At 43.5% G+C, this 21,234-nt stretch overlaps 1 protein-coding gene across 8 annotated transcripts in view; it reads right to left on the reverse strand.

Annotated features, from left to right (window-relative positions):
• The window catches only part of ADTRP (androgen dependent TFPI regulating protein), a 71,328-nt gene extending 67,815 nt beyond the window's left edge, over window positions 1-3,513 (reverse strand). Inside the window, exons 1-2 of one of the 8 annotated variants that reach the window (XM_055113182.2) lie at window positions 1,308-3,512; window positions 389-773 (exon numbers count right to left, since the gene is read on the reverse strand). In XM_055113182.2, coding sequence (XP_054969157.1) covers window positions 389-541 — 153 coding nt within the window. In that variant the 5' untranslated portion in view covers window positions 542-773; window positions 1,308-3,512. Of the gene's footprint in view, window positions 1-388 lie in introns of all 8 variants that reach the window. The other 7 variants (XM_055113181.2, XM_055113185.2, XM_055113184.2 and 4 more) reach the window with 7 other exon arrangements.
• Between the last annotated feature and the right edge of the window lie 17,721 nt (window positions 3,514-21,234).

The raw sequence follows: 21,234 nt of genomic DNA on the forward strand, positions 1-21,234 counted from the left end.
ACACACCATACGCCACTCTGCCTTCTCTTCACAGACTTCCCCAAGCAAAGTTCAAAATGCCTCCTGCATTTGTAGTTAATCCCATGGTGAAACCATTAGCATGGTCCCCTCTTTGAGCTCATCTGAAAAGAGCTCCAAGATGAGATTTTTTTTTTCAAGAGAGCATTTAACAATGAGCCAGCATAGAAATGTTAACTATAGATAATTTCCAAATTGGGTTTATCAGAGCAAATTGTTAAGTAAACAAAAAACCCAAAACTCACAAAACGGTGAAGAAGGAAGACAAATAACAAAATTGTGTATTTAATAAAATCCAAAGATGGTATGTGTGGCAGCACTGATATTCTAGAGAAATGGATCGGTTCCTGGTACGGACATATGGACTTACCAGATTAAGCAGCGTCATGTATTTCCACCTTGCACCATTTGCCAAGATTTTGGGTTTCACCTCGTCTTTTCCTTCCTGTGAGATGTAATAATTGAGGAAAGTATACCAGCTCAGAACAAGGAAGTGGTATATGCATGTAGAAGTCTTCGTCATGGCGAGTGCTGACCGGGGCACCGTGAATGTCTTGAGTACTTTCTGGCGTCCTTCTGTGGGTCACAGCCGAAGTCCAACAGCAGGCCGGAGAGCTATAAACCACACCCCTCTGGGACTGAGAGTTCCAATACAGGCTGAATTTGGTTCTCTTTTAAGCTCCTTTCCTGATAAACTTCAGAGGCAGGATTACTGCTGGTTTTCAGATGACTGCATTTAGATAATGATAGATAATCTGTAGATTTGCATAAAATACAACATGTGGGCTTTGAGAAGGGCAGGTAGCAATGCAAGAGCTGTACATTGTACTGTTTCACTAGGGCACTGGGGCAGGGGCATGGTTAAATGAAGTAAGCATGAAATACTAGGAAAATCTAGCGAAATACTTCCATGGCTGTAGTCTCTTTTCTTTTCATTTGCATATAACAAGGAAGTTGCAACCTTATCTCTTGAGAAAAGGAGGAGCAGGTTGATAAACCAGATCATGGGTGTGCTTAGGGCATGAACAGTAGAAAGGAAAAGTGTGCTGTAATTTTGCTCCTGAGGTCTCTGAGATTCTAGAAAGTCTGCAACAACCTTTGATCCTCCAGGGAGCAGCTCCAACGGTTTCTTTTCTTTTTTTTTTTTTCAGTTTTGTAACTATACCCTAGAGAACCAAGAGTAACCCAGGGCTGTCCTAGACACTCCATTTGCATAGGCATTTCTGTGCCCTGGGAGGGAAGAAGCAGCACAGGAGACCATCCTTACCATGGCCATGACCCCAATATACCTGACGTTAGACATTGCTGGGAGAGGGTGAGAGTCCCTGCTCTGCCATGAATAGGATGAGACGTGGCTGGGCTAGGCAGCATGCAGGACTAGGCTCTGACTCAGGCTCCCCAGAAGGGAACTGAGGAAGAACTAGAAGTGGATGCCTTGTGACATCGCCAGCTTGTTTCCCTGGGCAACTGACTCCGAGGGGTGAGCAAATCCCTCAGAGAAATGCTCCTGACACAGTTATGTAAGTCTGTAATTGGTGCTTTTCAATGACTTAACCAGGGCTTAAAAGTACTAGCAGAAAGAACTGTAGGCTGGACAAGGAGGACAAACCATAAACAAACCCACCTCCTAAGAGTCAATAGACTCCCAACATCAGGATTGGGAGATGGGAGGAGAGCAAACCTGAGCCCACCATGGAGTTCTGCATTGTAACCATGTTTTTTTTTTTTTTGTTGTTGTTGTTTTAATCTGTTGGGGCTGCTATAACAACGTACTGTAAACTGGGAAGCTTGGAAACAACAGAAATTTATTTCTCAGTTCTGGAGGCTGGAAGTCCAACATCAAGATGCTGACAGAGTGCCTGGTGTTTAATGTGGGTCGGTTTCCTGGTTCATAAATAGTGCCTTCTGGCTGAGTCCTCATGTGGTAGAAGGGGCAAACAAGCTCCCTGAGGCCTGTTTTATAAGGCCACTAATCCCATTCATGGAGACGCTGCCCTCATGACCTAATCACCTCGGAAAGCTCCCCTCTCCTAATGCCATCACCCTGGGAGTTAAGATTTCAACACAGGAATTTGCAGGGAACACAAACATAGACCATAGCAAACCATTCTCAAAGGAAGGGGTGATCTGGGAAATGGGTACATAAAACTCTGTACAAAACTCCACAGCCTGGGCTAAATTGCAAATAATAACAGAAGCTAATACTTTTATAGTACTTACTGTTTGCTAAGCATTGTTCCAGTTGCTTTACACATATTAGCTGATTAGCACTCTAAATAACACTATGAGGTAAGTACTATTACGTATTAAGTACATTTTCAGATGAGGAAATTGAAGCCCGATCTGCTAAAAGGATGTGTTCAACACTTTGTAAGAGGCAGAGCTGCCGTCTGAACTCAGTGTGATGGTTAATATTGAGTGTCAACTTGATTGGTTCGAAGGATGCAAAGTATTGCTCCTGGGTGTGTCTGTGAGGGTGTTGCCAAAGGAGATTAACATTTGAGTCAGTGGATTGGGAGAAGCAAACCCACCCTCAGTCTGGGTAGGCACCATCTAATCAGCTGCCAGCGTGGCTAGGATAAAGCAGGCAGAGGAACGTGGAAGGACTAGACTTGCTGAGTCTTCCGGACTTCATCTTTCTCCCATGCTCTCAGGATGCTTCCTGCCCTCGAACATCGGACTGCAAGTTCTTCAGCTTTTGGACTCCTAGATGTATACCAATGGTTTGCCAGGGACTTTCGGGCCTTTGGCCACAGACTGAAGGCTGCACTGTTGGCTTCTCTAATTTTGAGGTTTTGAGACTCGGACCGATCCACCACTGGCTTTCTTGCTCCTCAACTTGTAGACGGCCTGTTGTTGTGATTGTGTGTCACTTCTTAATAAATTCCCCTTCTTATATACATACATCCTATTAGTTCTGTCCCTCTAGAGAACCCTAATACAACCAGTGTACCTGCCTACAAAGGAACAATGTTGCTCTGCACACTCTCAGACTCCCACTTTGATATTTCTCCTCTCCCTACTGAGTGCCCCCCTTTTTTTTTTTTGAGATGGAGTCTCACTCTGTCGCCCAGGCTGGAGTGCAGTGGCGCGATCTCGGCTCACTGCAAGCTCCGCCTCCTGGGTTCACGCCATTCTCCTGCCTCAGCCTCCCGAGTAGCTGGGACTACAGGCGCCTGCCACCATGCCCGGCTAATTTTTTTTGTTTTTTTAGTAGAGACGGGGTTTCACCGTGTTAGCCAGGATGGTCTCGATCTCCTGACTTCGTGATCTGCCCATCTCGGCCTCCCAAAGTGCTGGGATTACAGGCGTGAGCCACCGAGCCCGGCCAAGTCCCTTTTATTCTTCTCTCCTCTCATCAGAAAATTATCTCAGAAAAGGATCAATATGTTTTGAAACTTGGTGCACATATGAATGAATGAATGTCTCCAAGGGTGTTTTCATTTTAGACACCATTGTTGATTCAGAGGTTTTATTCCTTTATACAAAAAAAAATCTCAAGTCTAAGTCTGCAGATGGGTAAGGATTGAGGCAAAGGTAGGAAAGGAGGGGAAGACAAAGACCCAAATCTCTGAGATGTGTGTGTCCAAACCTGGACACTGGCCTTTCACCACCTAGATGGTTTTTTTCTCTATGTTAGCCTCATTGCCCACAGATGGGGCCTCTCATAAATATTGATAAAATTATTTAAATTTATTTGTAAGAGTTTTAGTGTTTTACATTGGGATCCAATGAATTGTTAGCATTTTAATAAATAATGACATTAATATATAAGGATTTAATAACATGTAATATCATTTTAATACATAGTAATAATTAATAAAATGATATTTTAATAAATAACATGTATATGTATATAAGGATTTAATAATTACATGTAATATATGTATATAAGGATTACATTATGAGTTAAGGATTATGAATTAAGAAATAGTTTTATTTCTTAAGAAATATTTTAATATTTTAAGAAATAAAACTATTTCTTAATTCAACATCTGCATTTTCTTATAAACTTTTCACAAAATTGTTGCCAATGAAAAATCTACATTGCAACCATATTCACATCATAATTTGTGTTCCTGGTTGAATAACCAGATCCATTTTCATGAAGTAGCCTGAACATCTGTTCCCCACCATGAGACCAGGTGGAGCTTTGGAGAGCAATGAATGTCACCTCTTAGTTGCACGTTATAAACTAATACATACTAAGCGTGCTGTTTGTCTGCCTTTTCCTCTCTCCAAGTATCTGAGGGCTTCACGTCATATCCAGGAGAAGTGGGAAGGAATTGTTCAAAACTTTTATTATTTTACACAGGAAATTTTAAACATTTAAAAATAAGCATATTTCATACTTTGATTTGGATACTACACAGGCCACTTGGTTACTAAGAGTGACTTTCTTTGAAACTCTCTACCCCCCTGGGAGTCCGCAACATGATTCTTTAATTTCACAAATACTTATTAAGCAACAGCTATCTGCTAGGTCCTGGGGATTCCCCGAGGAAGAAGAGCGATGCAAACCCTGCCCTCATGGAGCTTATATTTTAGCAGGAAAGATGGACATTAAGCAACAACAAAAACAAGTGTTAATTTATAACTATGGCAACTTCTGTGAAGGACAAACACAGCAGACTTATTAGAGGGGATGGCAGTATCAGACCTGGTGTGGGTAGGGCGTCAGGGAAGCTAGCCCTAAGGAAGCCACGTGTGAGCAAGGCTTATTCTCCCAACATGCTCTTACTATCCTTCTCAGTCTGTTTAATGTGCTCCTCTTCCTCCACCAGCTCCTTCTGTGTTGGCATTCCCCAGAGAGCTGGTCCAGCTTACTGTCCGTCTCCCAACACATACTCACCCTAGTGATTTTATCCATGATCATAATTTCTACCACTGCCTTCCAGTTTGTGACCACAGATTATATACCTCTGGTCCAGGCCCTCTCCCTATCCCCACCAAGCTTCAAACACATCTTTGACTACCTGTTGGAATCTCCTGAAGGAGACAGACACACCTCAAACTCCATATGTCTAAAACTAGCTCACTGACTTCCGCCAAACCAGGCTTTTCTTCTCTAGTCTCTGTCCTGTGACCATGGCCTCACCATCGACCTGGGAGCTTCCTGTGTCCTCCCGCTTTTTTACTCTTCAAATCCAGTTAACCACCAAATCCTGCCAAGTTCATTTCTTACATCAGGGTCAAATCAGTCCCTTTCTTTCCATCCCTTCTACAACTGCCCTCGTTCAAGTGGCCTCCATCTCTTGCCACCACCATAGCAACCAGCAACCTAGCTGGTTTTCCTGAATCTAGTTTGATGCCCCAACGCTGTTTTTCACAAGGTCAGTGAGTGATTCTCTCTGAAATGCCACATCCCCCACCAGCTCATGTCGTTTTACTACATCAGCATCACCCACAGCATTACATCCAAGTTTCATAGCTTTTAATAACCTGCCCACTCCCCACTGGCTCTTTCCATCCTCGTGTTGCATCCCACATTGGATGTCACTCCAACAACACTGCATTGACAGAGCTTTTCACCCACACCTGGCTATGTCACATACCGGCACCTTTACTCCTACTATCTCCTCTCCCTGATGCCTCCTCTCAACATATCTTTGACTGGTTACGTCATAACCCTCATTTAAAATGCAGCTCAGCAGCTTCTTTCTCCAGGAACCCTTCCTTGATGGCCACCACAACCTGGCCATCTTAAACAGCTCCCTCCTGTCTTCTTTAACCTGCTATGCATCCCTGCATGTTGCATAATGATTAGGAATTAGTCTTTTTTGTATGTCATTATCTCCTAGGGTTCACATATGATGTGTTTGAATTCCCAGAGCTTAGCATAGTGCTGGACACACAGTAAGTACTTAATAAACATCTGCTGAATAAGAAAACAAATAACCCAATTTAAAAAATGGGAAAAAGACCCGAATAGACATCAAAAGACGACATACAAATGGCGAACAGATATATAAAAAATGTTCAACATCACTAAACCTCAGGGAAATGCAAATTAAAACCACAATGAGATATCGCCCTACACCTGTCAGAATGGCTGTTATCCAAAAAAAAAAGAAAGAAAGAAAAAAGAAAACACGTGTTGGCAAAGATGTGGAGAAAAGAAAACTCTGATATACTGATGGTGGGAAATAAATTAGCACAGATATTATGGAAAACGGTATGAAATTTCCTCAGTAAATTAAAAATAGAACTATAATATCATCCAGCAATCCCACGACTGGGTATATATCCAAAGGAAAATGAATCAGTATGTCAAAGAGACACTGCACTCCCACAGTCATTGCAACATTCTTATTTACAATAGCCATGACAGGGACTCACCCTAAGTGTTCATCGACGGATAAATGAATGAAGAAAGTATGGTACGGATACACAGTGGAATAACACTTAGTCTTCAGACAGAAGAAACTTCTATTTGTGACAACACAGGTGAACCTGGAGGGTATTACGTTAAGTGAAATAGGCCAGGCACAGAAAGACAAATACTCCTTGACCTCATTATATGTGCAGTCTAAAGAAGCAGAGAGTAGAATGGAGGTCACCACGGGCCTGGGGCGGAGGTGGGAGTGGGGGTTGGGGAAAGTTGGTCAAAGGATATAAAATTTCAGTTAGACAGGAAGAATAAGTGTAAGAGGTTTATTGTACAACATGGTGACTATAATTAGTAATAATGTATTGTATGTTTGAAAATTGCTAACAGAGTAGATTTTAAGTATTCTTGGCGAGGCATGGTGGTTCACACCTATAATCTCAGCACTTTGAGAGGCTGAGGTGGGAAGATCACTTGAACCCAGGAGCTTGAGACCAGCCTGGGCAGCATAGCAAGACCCCGTCTCTACTAAAAACACAAAAATTATGTTTTTATGATGTGCACCTGTAGTCCCAGCAACTTGGGAGGCTGAGGTGGGAGGATTGCTTGAGTGTGGGAGGTGGAAGTTGCAGTGAGCCAGCATCACACCACTGCACTCCAGCCTGGACAATAGAGTCAGACCTTGTCAAAAAAAAAAAAAAAAGTATTCTCACCGCAAAAAGAGGATAAGTAGGTGAGGTAATGCATATATTAATTAGCTTGAGTTAGCCATTCCACAGTGCATACAGATTTCAAAACATCATGTTGTGCACCACAAATGTATACAATTTTTATTTGGCAATTTAAAAAATAGTAGCAGTTATGAAAATATTTGCTGAATAAATGAATATGTGGAATACCAGGTGTACCAGTCTACCGAGCCTTACCCTAAAGCCAGCTCATTCATTAAAAACCTACTGTGTTCAACGTGTTCAGCTGCTGGGTTGTGGGGAGGAGGTGGAATACAGAAATGAGTAAGACAGCCTGAGCCCCGGAGGAACTCACTGCCAAGTGGCAGAGACAGGTATGTAAACAAAAAATTACAGCACGATGTGATAAGTACTATAATAGAGGTATGCACAAAGTACTAATGGAGCCTAAATTATCCTGCACATTATTCTGTCATTCTAAATATATGGAAGATTGAGCTAATGATGAATGCATTGAGTAAGTCATGGGAAACTCCAGACACCACGTAGGAGAAGATAAGGATGAAAGGAGTCCCACAGTAAAGTAGTCATGGCCACCGGCACAAATAACAGTTTTTCCTGGTAAAGATATAACCCATTTCTTGGCCAGTCACCAAGGGATAAGGTACAAAACGCAGGGAGTCAGGGCAAGGGGCTTGAGTCCAAGCCTGTATATGCTTCAGGACCTGGAGCTGATCAGCCATCAGCTTCTCTGGGGTGTTAATTTCCTTCGGTATGAAATGGGGTTCAGGGAACCTGCAACAGTGACTATCTCATGTCCCAAAGCTGGGACGCCAACTGAACTAAGGGAGCAACTGACCAGGGCTGGCCTCTGAAGAAATGCCCCAACCCCACACAGATTCACACACCCCCACACATACCATGGCGCCAGCTGCAGCGGGAGGGGTTGGATGACACTCCTAGGTGACGCCTGCAGGTTGAGCAGCGATGAGCAGGAAATAGGGACACAGGGCACAGAGTCCTCGAGATTATGGTGAACAAGTCTGCTGAAGTGTGGTTTCATTTTGACACAAGAGAGGGGTTCTCCAGCTGCTGTTGCTAAACAAACAGCTAACCAATATAGCTCTCAGATGTTAAACTTGAAGACAAGGCAAGTTGGCGGGACTTGTACTTGTTCCACCTACCCTGGTAATCTGCACAGAGCCCATCTCAGATGGCTCATTCCTTTACAGCTGATCTGTACTTCCACAGTTCTTACAGAACTGTCTTACCTTTGCCCATCCTTGTGCTAATAGTCCCATCATTAAACTCTCAGCTGAGGGAAATGCCTTTTCCTATTGGAACCTTCACTGATGCAGCCAATCACTATGAGCTCCTCCAGGGGTGTCTGATACATCTCTGTGCCCTCAGCACTATTCATGGTAGCAGGTAAATTATAAATGCTAATAGAGATTTGTTGTTTGCCCAACTATCTTACCCAACAGTAACATACATAGGAGTCCAACTCTCCCCCGGGGCCCGAGCCATGACCCCAGCACAAGCAACCTTAATAAACAGCTTGCCCCCGCCTTCCTCAAAAAATGAACTTCTCTCTTTCTAGGACTGGCAGGTTTCTTTAGGACATGGATTCCCAACTTTGCCCTCCTGGCTCAGCCCCTCTATGAAGCAGCCAAAGGCCCTCTCAATGAACCCCTAAGCCCCCCACACAATATACTTCCCAGTTTCCGTGGACTCCAAACCGCTCTCATCACTGCACCTGCCCTGTCCTTACCCGACATCTCCCAACCCTGCGTTCTCTATGCCACCGAAAACCAAGGAATAGCTCTCGGGGTCTTAGGGCAACAAAAGGGAAATCCTCTTTCCTTTACCCCTGTGGCATACCTCTCAAAACAAACAACACTGTCAGAGGGTGGCCAACCTGTCTTAGAGCATTAGCAGCAGCGGCCATTTTAGCTCTGGAAAGTAAAAAACTAACATTCAGCCAAAGCACCACTGTCCACAGCTCTCACAACTTACAGGATCTCCTCTCCTCCCGGGCGTTAAGCTCCCTCTCTCCTTCCCGAATTCAGTCACTCTATGCCCTCTTTATTGAAAATCCTGAATTCAGCCTCACCAAAACGCACCCCTCAACCCAGCATCCCTACTCCCCATATCCTTTTCCCCTCCTACTCATTCTTGCACTGACATTCTGGATCACCTGCAGCCACACTTCCCTAACATCTCCTCCGAGCCTCTCACTAACCCAGATGACCAACTATTCATAGTTGGCTCATCTTCCGGAGCCCCCGTCTCTCCCAAAATTGCTGGGTATGCAGTAGTTACCTTAAACCATGTAATTGAGGCTAAAACCCAACCCCCAGGAACCTCCTCCCAGAAGGCACAACCCATAGCGCTCACCAGAGCCCTAACCCTCTCCAAAAACAAATGGGTCAACATATACACAGACTCTAAGTATGCCTATCACATTCTTCATTCCCATGCAGCCATCTGGCAAGAGAAAGGATTCCTTACCGCCAAAAGAACCCCCATTACTAACGGCCACCCTTATTTACCAACTCCTTCAGGCGGCACACCTCCCAACTGAAGCAAGAGTCATACACTGTCGAGAACATCAAGCAGGATCAGATGAAATCTCAAAAGGAAATAGAAAGACCGACGAGGCAGCAAAACAGGCCTCCCTTTCTCCTCTCCCTGCCCCCATCCTCCTTGTCACCCCAGCAGTCCCACCCAGATACCCTCCCACTGAAAAGTCTTCACTACTACAGCAAGGAGCCTCCCTTCAAGGGGACTGGATAATCAAAAATCAAAAGCCTGTTCTTCCCCAAGAGCAAAGCAAGGAAATTCTAACACCTCTTCACCAACCCTTCCATATCAGTGCATGCCCCCATACCTACTCCTTCGCCCTTGTTTCTCCTCCCCCTATCTATTCATCTCACTAAAGGACACAACCTCAAACTGTCGTATATGCTCTGTTACTTCCTCCCAAGGGGCCCTCCGCCCTCTCCTCATCCTTACATACCAGCTCAGAGGAACACTCCCAGGGGAGCACTGGCAACTAAACTTCACCCACATGCCTCCCGTCAAAAAAGCTAAATATCTTCTTACCCTTGTAGACACTTTTTCAGGTTGAGTAGAAGCATTTCCTACCCCTTCAGAAAAAGCTGCAGAAGTCTCTCAGATTCTCATATCAGAAATTATCCCTAGATTTGGTCTCCCAAGCCCCATACAATCAGACAATGGGCCTAGCTTCATCTCCCAAATTACCCAACAGGTCTCCCCATCCCTTGGCGTTCAGTGGCGCCTCCATATCCCATATCAGCCCCAGTCATCCGGAGAAGTCGAGAGGGCAAACGGAATTCTCACAACTCAGTTAACCAAACTCACACTGGAGATCAAAAAACCTTGGACCTCCTTTTTACCCATAGCACTGGCTCACATCAGAGCCAGTCCAAAGGCCCCCTCCTTCCTCAGTCCATTTGAGTTAATGTATGGACGCCCTTTCCTCTTACAAAAGACCCCCTCCTAACTCTCAATTAGGAGAGTACCTCCCAACACTCTCCCTCATCTGTCATCCCCTCCACGAACAAGCTGACCAGGCCCTCCCAAAATCCCACCAAGGCCCCACCGACCAGGAACTCCTTCCTGGAGAATATGTGTTCCTAAAAACCCTTACTTCAACGAGTCTCAAACTGAAGTGGGAAGGCCCTTTCCAAGTCCTTCTCACTACCCCCACCACAGCCAAACTTTCAGGATACAACTCTTGGTACCATCTTTCCAGGTTAAAAAGAGCCCCTGCCGCTGACCTGCCACCGACTAACCAACCAGCTGTTTCCTGCAAATACTCCAGCACTCTTCTTGGAAAAACTCAACTCCACCTAATGCCCATCCCAGAAGACCCCACTCTTCCCCCATGAACCATAACAGACAAGTTATCACCCCTTACCATTAAGTATCCAAACGCTTATTAATGGAAATCATCTATTACGCTGCCCTTGCAGGAATCACCCTACTTACTCTACTCTTTGCCATAGGACTATATACCGTCTCACCTCCTGGGTGGAGTTTCAAACAAAAAATTTCCATATCCGTAACATTTTGCCTCACAATCCTCCTTATAGCAGGTATAATAACCACCACCAACAGTTGCCCCTCCTAAATGTCCTGTCTTTGCCCGTCCTGCCGTTTCACCCTCTTCCTTCACTGCATCACAGAATTTCATGGTCCTACCGAGAACATCCCACCCTCACGGCATTCCTTGACTGGATCACTGATCTTATATTTCAAGGGGATTTACAGGAATTCACTCCAGATGAAGCTGAATTCTTTACCTTTACACTTGCTCTCTGTCTGTTTACTCCTCCTCCTTCTCACTACTGCTCCCACCTTCAGCGCACCATTCAACAGGCACATAGGATACTCAATCAAACTAACCCCTCCCTGGCCAAGGCCTGCTGGTTCTGTGTACACCCCTCAGAAACCATATCAAAGGATGCCTTCCCAGTTCCCCTCAAAGACTGGGTCCTCATCAATATAACCCTCCACCCCCGCTACCAAAGTTTCAGAGGAGTAAATGCACTCAAAAGTTACAAACTCAATCTTACCACACATACTTCAGAACACAAAGTTATCTTAGGAGCACTTACTTCAGACTCAAAACTCAGCCAACAAGCATTCCTATGCATAAAATGTGAACTTTCCTCAGGAGTCCCCCCTAGGCACCCTCTCCTCTAGCTTATGCAACTATACCCTAACACTCACTCCCCCAACAGGCATCCAAACAGTAACAGTAACAAACCCCACACAAACTCTCAAAATCTCCAACCCCCCTCAGGCCCAAGTCACAGGAGAAACATCAGGATTCTGCAATAACCGACATAGGCCCTGCATAGAAATCGCAGGGTGGAGCACTTGTCTAGACCCCCACTTCCGAATGCGTGGAAATCCCACTGCCTAACACACCCTCAAACAGACTACTTATTGACACAAAATGCTTCTTTCTACACTTAGAAAACTCATCAGTAGGAGCTAGCCAGCTCAACTCAACACACACCCTTCAACCCCTAACCGGAGTGGCTCTAGCCTCCTCCCTCCACACCTGATGCTCAGAAAACAACATTTTACATCCCCTTTTTGCCATACATTTCCAATTCTGCCTCCCTAGCCAAGGTGTATTCTTTCTATGCAGCACCTCCACCTACCTCTGTCTCCCCACCAACTGGACAGGCCCCTGTACACTGGTCTTCCTCAGCCCTAAAATAGGCATAGCTCCAGGAGAAAACCTGCCTCTCCAAAACCTAAATACTCAAATCCCACACCGCAGGCGCCGGGCCATACAGCTTATCCCACTACTCGTAGGCCTGGGCATCACAGCAGCCACAGGCACTGGAGTAGCAGGAATCGCAACCTCCTCTTATTACCATAAAACCTTATCAAAGGACCTTTCAAATGGTATAGATGACCTTGCAACGTCTATATCCACCTTACAAACTCAGCTAGACTCCCTAGCGGCAGTCGCCTTACAAAATCACAGAGGTCTTGACCTACTCATCGCTGACAAAGGAGGACCCTGCATTTTTCCTAGATGAAGAATGCTGCTTTTATTTTAACCAGTCAAGCTTAGTTTAGAATGCAGTAAAAAAAGTTCAAAGATGCACCCAAAAAATCAGGGAAAGCAGCTCCTCTACCTGGCCCTCTTGGCCCTCTTGGTCTCTCAGCACCTGGGCCCCCTGCCTACTCCCTCTCCTTGGACCTGTTATAATTCTTTTTCTCTTCCTCCTAATCTTCAGGCCTTGCTTAATACACCTCTTCACCCAGGTTTTGCAGAATCATATCTGAGCCTTTGCCCACGGAACCATACAGGACATAATGTTACTCCAGGAGTATCAACAATTTCAAAACTAAAGCCACCCCCACATTCCAGCCTTTCCCTAGTCGCTGCCCTCTCAGCCTGAAGCAGCCAGACAAAAAATGGCACCCCCTTTCCTATCATCTATTAAAAGGCTGGAATGTTAGGGTCACTCCGACCAGACTGTTTCCCCTCCCTTCCCATGGGTCTTACAATGCAGTCCTTTGTGACCTCCGCACAGCTCCCCCAGGGCTAAAGACAAACCCCTCTTCACTGACCCCTCCAGTAACTGTCCAGGCAGTTACAGGATGCAGTTAACATGTCTGTTCACCTTGCATAACAAAGCTGGCAAAAAACATCTCCAGGATGCGGTCAAGACACCTGCACCCCCGACTCATCTCCCTCACCCCGACTCAGCCCTCCTGCACACCCAGCTCAGCTCCCCAACCCTGACTCAGCCCACCTACACACCCAACTCAGCTCCCCAACCCTGACCCAGTTCCTCGCCCTATAAAGCCCTGTGGTGGTCTGTAAGCCTGGCTGTCTCCTCGGCTTTGGTCAGGAGGTAGCCCGGCAGGACTGACAATAAATCAGCTTGCCTGAACTTGGGTCTATTGGCCTCATTCCTTTCTCAGCTGTCCTTCCCATTATCCCTTACAGTAGGTTGATTCTTTTATTATTCTGTAACATTGCTCTTTGTTTCTAGAAGTTTATTTGCTTGGATAAATTCTACTTTATCTGAAATAAATATGGCTATTCCTTCTTTTATAAAAAATAATTAATGCTTACACAGTATTTTTTTAGTCCTTTGACTGTCAACCTACCTATTTCATTGAAATGAAAATGAGTTACTTGTATATAGCATATAGTTGAGTCACGGTTTGTTTGTGTTTGTTTTGTTTTTTATCCACTGTGCCAATATTTGCCTTACAATTGGTGTATTTAAACCATTTACATTTAAAGTAGTTGTTATTAGGGCTCAAGTCTTCTGTGTAATTATTCATTTTCTCTTTGTTTCCTCTCCTTATGCCTCTGGTCCTTTCTTCTTCCTGTGTGTTACATGAACACTTTTAAGGATTCCATCTTGATTTACTTATAGCGTTTTGGAACGTACCTTTTTACGTAATTTTATTAGCAGTTGCTCTGGGTGTGACAATATACAAATGTAACTTATTACAGTCTACTGGCATTGATATTTTACCACTTCAAATTAAGCATGGAATCCTTACTTCTGTTTTAATCCCTTTATCTTTTCCCACTTTTAAACATCGTAGTCTTGACTCTCAGATGCTATTGTAATTTTTTGTTCTAATCATTAAATATGATTTTTTGGCCAGGTGCGGTGGCTCACGCCTGTAATCCCAGCACTTTGGGAGGTCGAGGCGGGCGGATCACGAGGTCAGGAGATCGAGAACATCCTGGCTAACACGGTGAAACCCCGTCTCTACTAAAAATACAAAAAAATTAGCCGGGCGTGGTGGCGGGCACCTGTAGTCCCAGCTACTCGGGAGGCTGAGGCAGGAGAATGGGGTGAACCTGGGAGGCGGAGCTTGCAGTGAGCCGAGATCACGCCACTGCACTCCAGCCTGGGCGACACAGCGAGACTCCGTCTCAAAAAAAAAAAAAGGATGTTTTAAATTCCTGAGAAGAGCTAGTCTATTGTCTGTATTCCTGACTTTTACATTGTTCTTTCATCTTTCCCAATGCTTCAAGTTTCCTTCTTTGATCATTGTCATTCAGTTTGAGTCACTTCTTTTCTACTTCCTTTAGGCTTGCAACAAATCCTTTAAATTTACCTTCATCAGAGAATGTCTTTATTTCCCTTGTATTCCTGAAGAATAGTTTTGTAAGAGATAGAATTCACTGTTGACAGTCCTTCTTTCAGCACTTAAGAAATGTTGTGCCACTTATTGTGGCCTCTGCGGTTTCAGATGAGAAATATGCTATTATTTGAGTTTGTATTCCCCTGTGGTAAATGTGTCGTTATGGTCTGGCTACTTTCAAGATTTGATCCTTAGCTTTCAGAAGTTTAATTACAGTGTGTCAAGACATGGATTTCTTTGGGCTTTCCTATTTTAAGATTGTTCAACTTCTTAAAGCAGTAGGTCTATGTATTTTAGCAAATTTGGGGAGGTTTCAGCTTTTTTTTTTTTTTTTCAAATACCCTTTCAATACCACTCATCTTCTGCTCTCCTTTTGGGAATCCAAGGATACGAATTTTTGATCTTTTGTTATTGTCCTACAGCTCCTTGAAGATCTGTTCTTTTTTTTTTTTTCAGGATATTTTCTGTCTGTTTTTCAGATTAGGTAAATTCTATTCATCTATTTTGAAGTTCTTTGATTCTATCCTCTGTCATCTCCATTCTATTATTGAGCTCATCCAGTGAGTTTTTATTTCTGTTATTATATTTTTCAGTTCTATAATTCCCATTGGTTCTTTTTAAATAACTTCAGTTTCTTTGGTGATATTTTCTATTTTTGTTTCAAGAATTCATAATTATTCATTAAAGCATTTTTATAATAACTGCCTTAAAGTCTTTATCAGATAATTCCAGTATCTGATTCACCTCTGTGTCAGTGATTATCTTGTTTTCATTAAAGTTGTGATTTTCCTGATTCTTGGTATAACTATTACTTTTCAGTTGTATCCAGAATAATTCCTTTTAACCAAATGAGCGTGAGCAACTCTGCAATGAGTAATCTGCCAAGGTTATTATTTATTCTGTGTTTAACCTGGACATTTTGTATTTTGACTATTTGGAGACTCTAAGTCTTATTTAAATATTTTATTTTAGTAGTCAGCCACCCTGCTTAGGTTTGGTACATGGGTCCTGGCCTGACTTTTGTACACGATGATTCTGATGACAGTTTAATTTTCTGGGCCTTTGTGATGCTAGATTCATCCGTTTGGTTTATCTAGTACCATGGGGGCTCCCAGTGTGATAACCAAAAATGTCTCTAGACATTACTAAAAGTTTCCTGGGGGAGAAAATCACCTCCAGTTGAGGACCATTGATCTCAAAACCAGAAAAATTCAGTGTCCCCAGTGTGAGACACGGCATGATCCTATGAGGCGAGGCAGATGGAAACTCTTCTAAAGCCTGATAGAAGCACTTTATGGCCTTCTCCAGTGTTTTTCTGAAGCAACTCCTTTCCCTGGGAAGAGGAAAAGGCTTTATTTGCTTCTTTCTATATCTGCCCACACTTGCCCTCATGGAAGATGTCAATGATGACGCCTATGATAGACCAGGATTTGATTTCCTGTACAACACAGCTCAAAGATTAATTTAGCCCTTCACGGACAAGTTGTCTTTATTAAGGCATTCAATTTCAAAGTGAAATCCTTTCAGAATTACACATGTTTGTGTACATACTTATATTCCGCTTTAAAACATGCTGTCAGGCCGGGCACGGTGGCTGACGCCTGTAATCCCAGCACTTTGGGAGGCTGAGGCAGGCGGATCACGACGTCAGGAGTTCGAGACCAGGCTGGCCAACACGGTGAAACCCCGTCTCTACTAAAAATAGAAAAATTAGCTGGGCGTGGTGGCAGGTGCCTGTAGTCCCAGCTACTCAGGAGGCTGAGGCATAAGAATCGCTTGAACTTGGGAAGCAGAGGTGGCAGTGAGCCAAGATTGTTACCACTGCACTCCAGCCTGGGCGACAGAGTGAGACTCTGTCTAAAAAACAAACAAACAAAAACACAAAACATGCTGTCAAAGATCATTATCTTTTTTGGTTGTTGATTTTTTTTTTTTTTTCTACATTGCTGAAATGACATCACATGACCTTTCAAAAGTTTTTGCTTTTCTGCCTGGAAGCACAGGGCAGTGTTTCATAAAAGCAAGAAAAATGTTGCTGTGCTTTTTAAAATCTCCTTATCTTGGAAAAAAAAAGCTGCCAGATTGCTCAGAGTTCCTCACACTCATTTGGTTAAAAGGAGCTATTTTGGTTAATCGTTTACTGCCCTGTGGATAGAAAGCCATCCTCAAACTGTGTGAAAATAAAACGAAACCTCATAGAACACTTGTTTACAAAACGGCTGAAATTGAAGGTCACACCCATCGGCCTCCGTGGTATTTTCTCCTTGCTAAACAAGTCTGCATTATTGCAGATTAATAAATCATCTGGGATCGCTTCACATTATCTAGTTGGTTGAGGTTCATGGACACTAAGCATTTTCCACCAATCTCCCCTAGAATGCTCATGGTGTTTTAGGCCACTCAGCATGAGTCCAATTTGTTTTGTGGGTGCCCAAAATAAATCACACACCAGTGTAAAATAAAATTAGCTTCTCTCTCTTATTTTCAAAGAAAGATTTCTTTGAACCCTGGCCTGCTGAGGATAATAATGTTTTGTAGACGTGAGCTCCGTGGACAGAAGTACAGCTGATTATCAGCTGGTTAGAGCAACTGTCTCCTGACCCTAGACTCCAGTACCTGTTCCCTTGTATACTTTGGTTGAACGATGTCAAAATTTCTTTCCACCATGTTTTGCCCTTTCCCCTCCTGTGTTTACCTTCTAACATTCAGAGGGAGTGATGTCAAAATGATTTGGAAAAGGCCTACATAGGTCGTAGATGGAGTGTAGCCATTTATCTTCAAAGCTATCCTCAAACCATGAGGCTGCTTTCTCAATGAACTTGCTTGAAGTGCTAGGGAGGTAGCTTTTTTTTTTTTCTGTTCTGGAAAGCAATAATTACTGCACTGCATCCAGTAACCTCATTTCAGGGATTCATTGCATGACAATACCCTCCCCACCACTGTGGTAACATAAAACAGTTTTTATGTAGTCCTTGGCCCTTGAATAGGGCAAATGTGACAATCCCTGTTTTCATCCATCTGGCTGTAACTTTCAAAATGAGCACTGGATCAGGAGCAAAAAGAGAACACAGAGTCCAGAAGCCATCAGGCTACGCGGCCAAGTTGGAGAGTCTAACCTGCAGCCTGGGCTCTTGCTGTTCAAGGGTCTGTTGTCTACCACTAGCGTCATCCTTAGGATGCCATGAATGAGAGGATGCCTGAGGAAATGTCTGACAGCTACCAGTTGACTTGAGGGGCTCTTGAATCGTTTTCTGTTATATTTTCATGAGGCTACTGGCCTGCAGTGAAATGCTGGCTTCTGAAGAAGTGTGAATTCCAAAGCTAATCAAGGCAAAAGATTTTCACATGGTGGCCGAGAGTGTGAGTCCTAAGTCCTAAGTTACCTACCTCAAATCCTGGCTTCAGCCGGGCATGGTGGCTCATGCCTATAATCCTAGCACTTTGGGAGGCCGAGGCGGGTGGATTGCCTGAGCTCAGGAGTTTGAGACCAGCCTGGGCAACACGGTGAAACCCCGTTTCTATTAAAATACAAAAGAAATTAGCTGGGAGTGGCGGCTGGCACCTATAGTCCCAGGTACTCAGGAGGCTGAGGCAGGAGAATTGCTTGAACCCGGGAGGTGGAGGTTGCGGTGAGCCGAGATCACGCCACTGCATTCCAGCCTGGGTGACAGAGCGACTCCATCTCTACAAAACAAAAAAACAAACAAACAAACAAACCCTGGCTTCACTTGTTCCCAACTGTGTGGCCATGGGCATGTTCATGAAACTCTCTGTGTCTCAGTTTCCTCAACTATGAAATGGGGAAGATGATAATAATACACAACTTACAGCATTGCTGTGTGGATTGGAGGAGACAGTGCTCGTGGAGTACTAAAGACAGAGCCTCTGAGGTCATAAGCGCTCAGTAAGCATTAGGTTTTAGCATCGGAAGCACCTGGAGAATGTCTGTCCTCACAGCCACAACCTGGCCAGAATGCCCGTGTGGCCCACAACAAGTACCCCATTGCTAGAAAATGTGTTTGCCGGAACAACTTCTGCAGTGTTTCTTCAGCATGGCCGAGGTGCTAAATCTATCACTAGGCTTTCAATTGCTAGCAGCCGGAATTCTTTCCAGAAAACATTTGGTGAGAACAATTTCCAAACATATTTCACAGTTGTCTTAAGGCCAACATTAGCTTTTAAACTGAAGAAAAGTCTTCACTCTTGACCTGGGGCTTTCCATTAAGACTGTAACAACTCAGAATTTCCCACTGGCCCCTGCAATTTCTTAGGAATTGAAAAGAGCGACTGCAGTTGACCTAAAGTCGCAAGTTGGTGAATTATCATTACCTGTCTCTTTGAGGCAGGGTGGTGGAGAGAGAAGGAATGTGTGTGTGTAATTAGTAAACATCAGCCCATTTAAAATTATTGTAACATATTATTTTATTTTTTAATAACAAATATACCATCTATATAAATAAAAATAAGTACTAATGTTTATTAGGCCTGTCAATATGGCTTAAGTATGTGCACACACTTTACACACATTCTCTCACTTTTTGTTTCCTACAACCCTCTAAAGCAAGGGTTATTTTGCTATATTATAATCAAGGAAGCCACATCTGAGGATATGAGTGTTTAAATAACTGGTCCAAGGACGCACAGTGGAGAAACAGCAGAACTGGGACTTAAGGCCATGGCTGTCTGACTCAAAAATCCATGATCATATGGGGACTCTCTGTACTATCTTTGCAACTGTTCTATAAATCTAAAATTATTCCAAAATAAAAAGGTCATTTAAAAAAATAAAATTTATTGCCAAAATGGCTCTACTATGCTATTTCTCTAAATGACTTATAAAAGGATTTTGCTTTGTTTATATACTGCATTTCTGAGAAATCTTGAAAAATAGAATGCTGTATTTTCACTTGAGAATCCCTCTAGCAACTCTATTCCCAGAGTATTGTCTTGTACTTCTTCATGTAAAGAACTTAGAATAGAGCTTGACACCTGGAAAGCACCCAATAAATGTTGCTTATTATCATCATCACCACCATCACTATCACCATCATCATTATCATTGCTATCTTCATAAATCGTCATTTGTTACATTAAATCTTATATTTTTTAAAATTAGTAAATACGTTAGAGTCCCCACTAGACTGTGAATGACTGAAGAGCAAGGACAGAATTCTGTAGGTCTTCAATAACATGTTATGAAACAGATAAACCCCTATGCTCACAATTACATTCTTCAGCACTGAATCTTTAAACAGACAAGCAGTTTGTCTCTGTCTCTGTTTCTAATTTGCCTTTGCCCTGGGGGAGGAGAGATGTTGCCAAACATCTCCCTATGACTGTGACCACTTTGTAGTTCCCATCCGACTTTATAGCCCATTGTTTGGGTGAGGGATGAAATGGACTTAAAAGCTGTTCATTCCAAAGGTGGTTTTCCTTGTGCCTGAGCTCCTTTAGCTCTAACTCAATTTGACTCAATTTGATCCTCTCTGCTATGCTGCATGTCAAGGAAAAAAATCTATAAATGGGAACAAAATTAGTGTGACCCTCATGCCTCATGCCCAATTTAAAAGAGCCAAATTATCTTTTCTTGCTGTCATGTTAAATGTTTCTCCTGCCATGTCCCCAATTTCCACTAAATGCCAACAACTGTTTATAAATTCCTGGGCTCTAAGAAGATGAGGACATAGTCCCAGAAGCCTGATGCATCAGGATATGCAAACTCTAAAAGACAAACGTTTTCACTGCGGCTTTGCTGACCCAGTACACTCTGTGCATTCACTGAGGTGCCAGCCACATCACATGAGATTGCTTAACACTTGACTAGGGCACTGTTTTAAAGGATGTTAGTTCTAGGCAATTACCAGAAATACCCTCTAGCTCAGCACTATCCAACAGAACCGTCTGCAATGATGGAAATTTCTGTCTCTGCGTTGTCCCATGAGGTGCTCACGTGTAGTCATAGAGCCCTTGAAATGTGGCTAATGCAACAGAGAAACTAAAGTTTTAATTTTATTCTATTTTAAAATTTGGAGACTTAAACAGCCCCATGGGGCTAGTGGCTACCTCAACCATCCCGGTTTACCCGGGATAGAGGGGTTCCTTGGAATGTGAGAGTTTTAGCACTAAAACCGGAACTGTTCTGGGCAAACTAAGACATTTGATCACCCTAAACTGGATCCCTTTTCAAAATATGTTTGGCATTTTTGGAAGCATGAAATAGACATGTAGCAGCTACAGTGTAGATTCAAAAGGAAATGAAGAGATAGGTAAATAACTGAGCTTTCCTTCCCAAGCAAAGTACAAATAAATGTTTTCTAAAAATTATTGAATTGGTGAGACCACAGGGTTGACCCTTACAAGTGAAGTAGTCTATGTGAAATCTCAGTAAAAAGCCGAGCCGGGCCGGGCACGGTGGCTCACGCCTGTAATCCCAACACTTTGGGAGGCCGAGGCGGGTGGATCACCTGAGGCCAGGAGTTCAAGACAAGCCTGGCTGACATGGCAAAACCCCATCTCTACTAAAAAAATACA

The sequence above is a fragment of the Pan paniscus genome, chromosome 5 (genome assembly GCF_029289425.2).
Source record: "Pan paniscus chromosome 5, NHGRI_mPanPan1-v2.0_pri, whole genome shotgun sequence".
Classification (NCBI taxonomy): domain Eukaryota; kingdom Metazoa; phylum Chordata; class Mammalia; order Primates; family Hominidae; genus Pan; species Pan paniscus.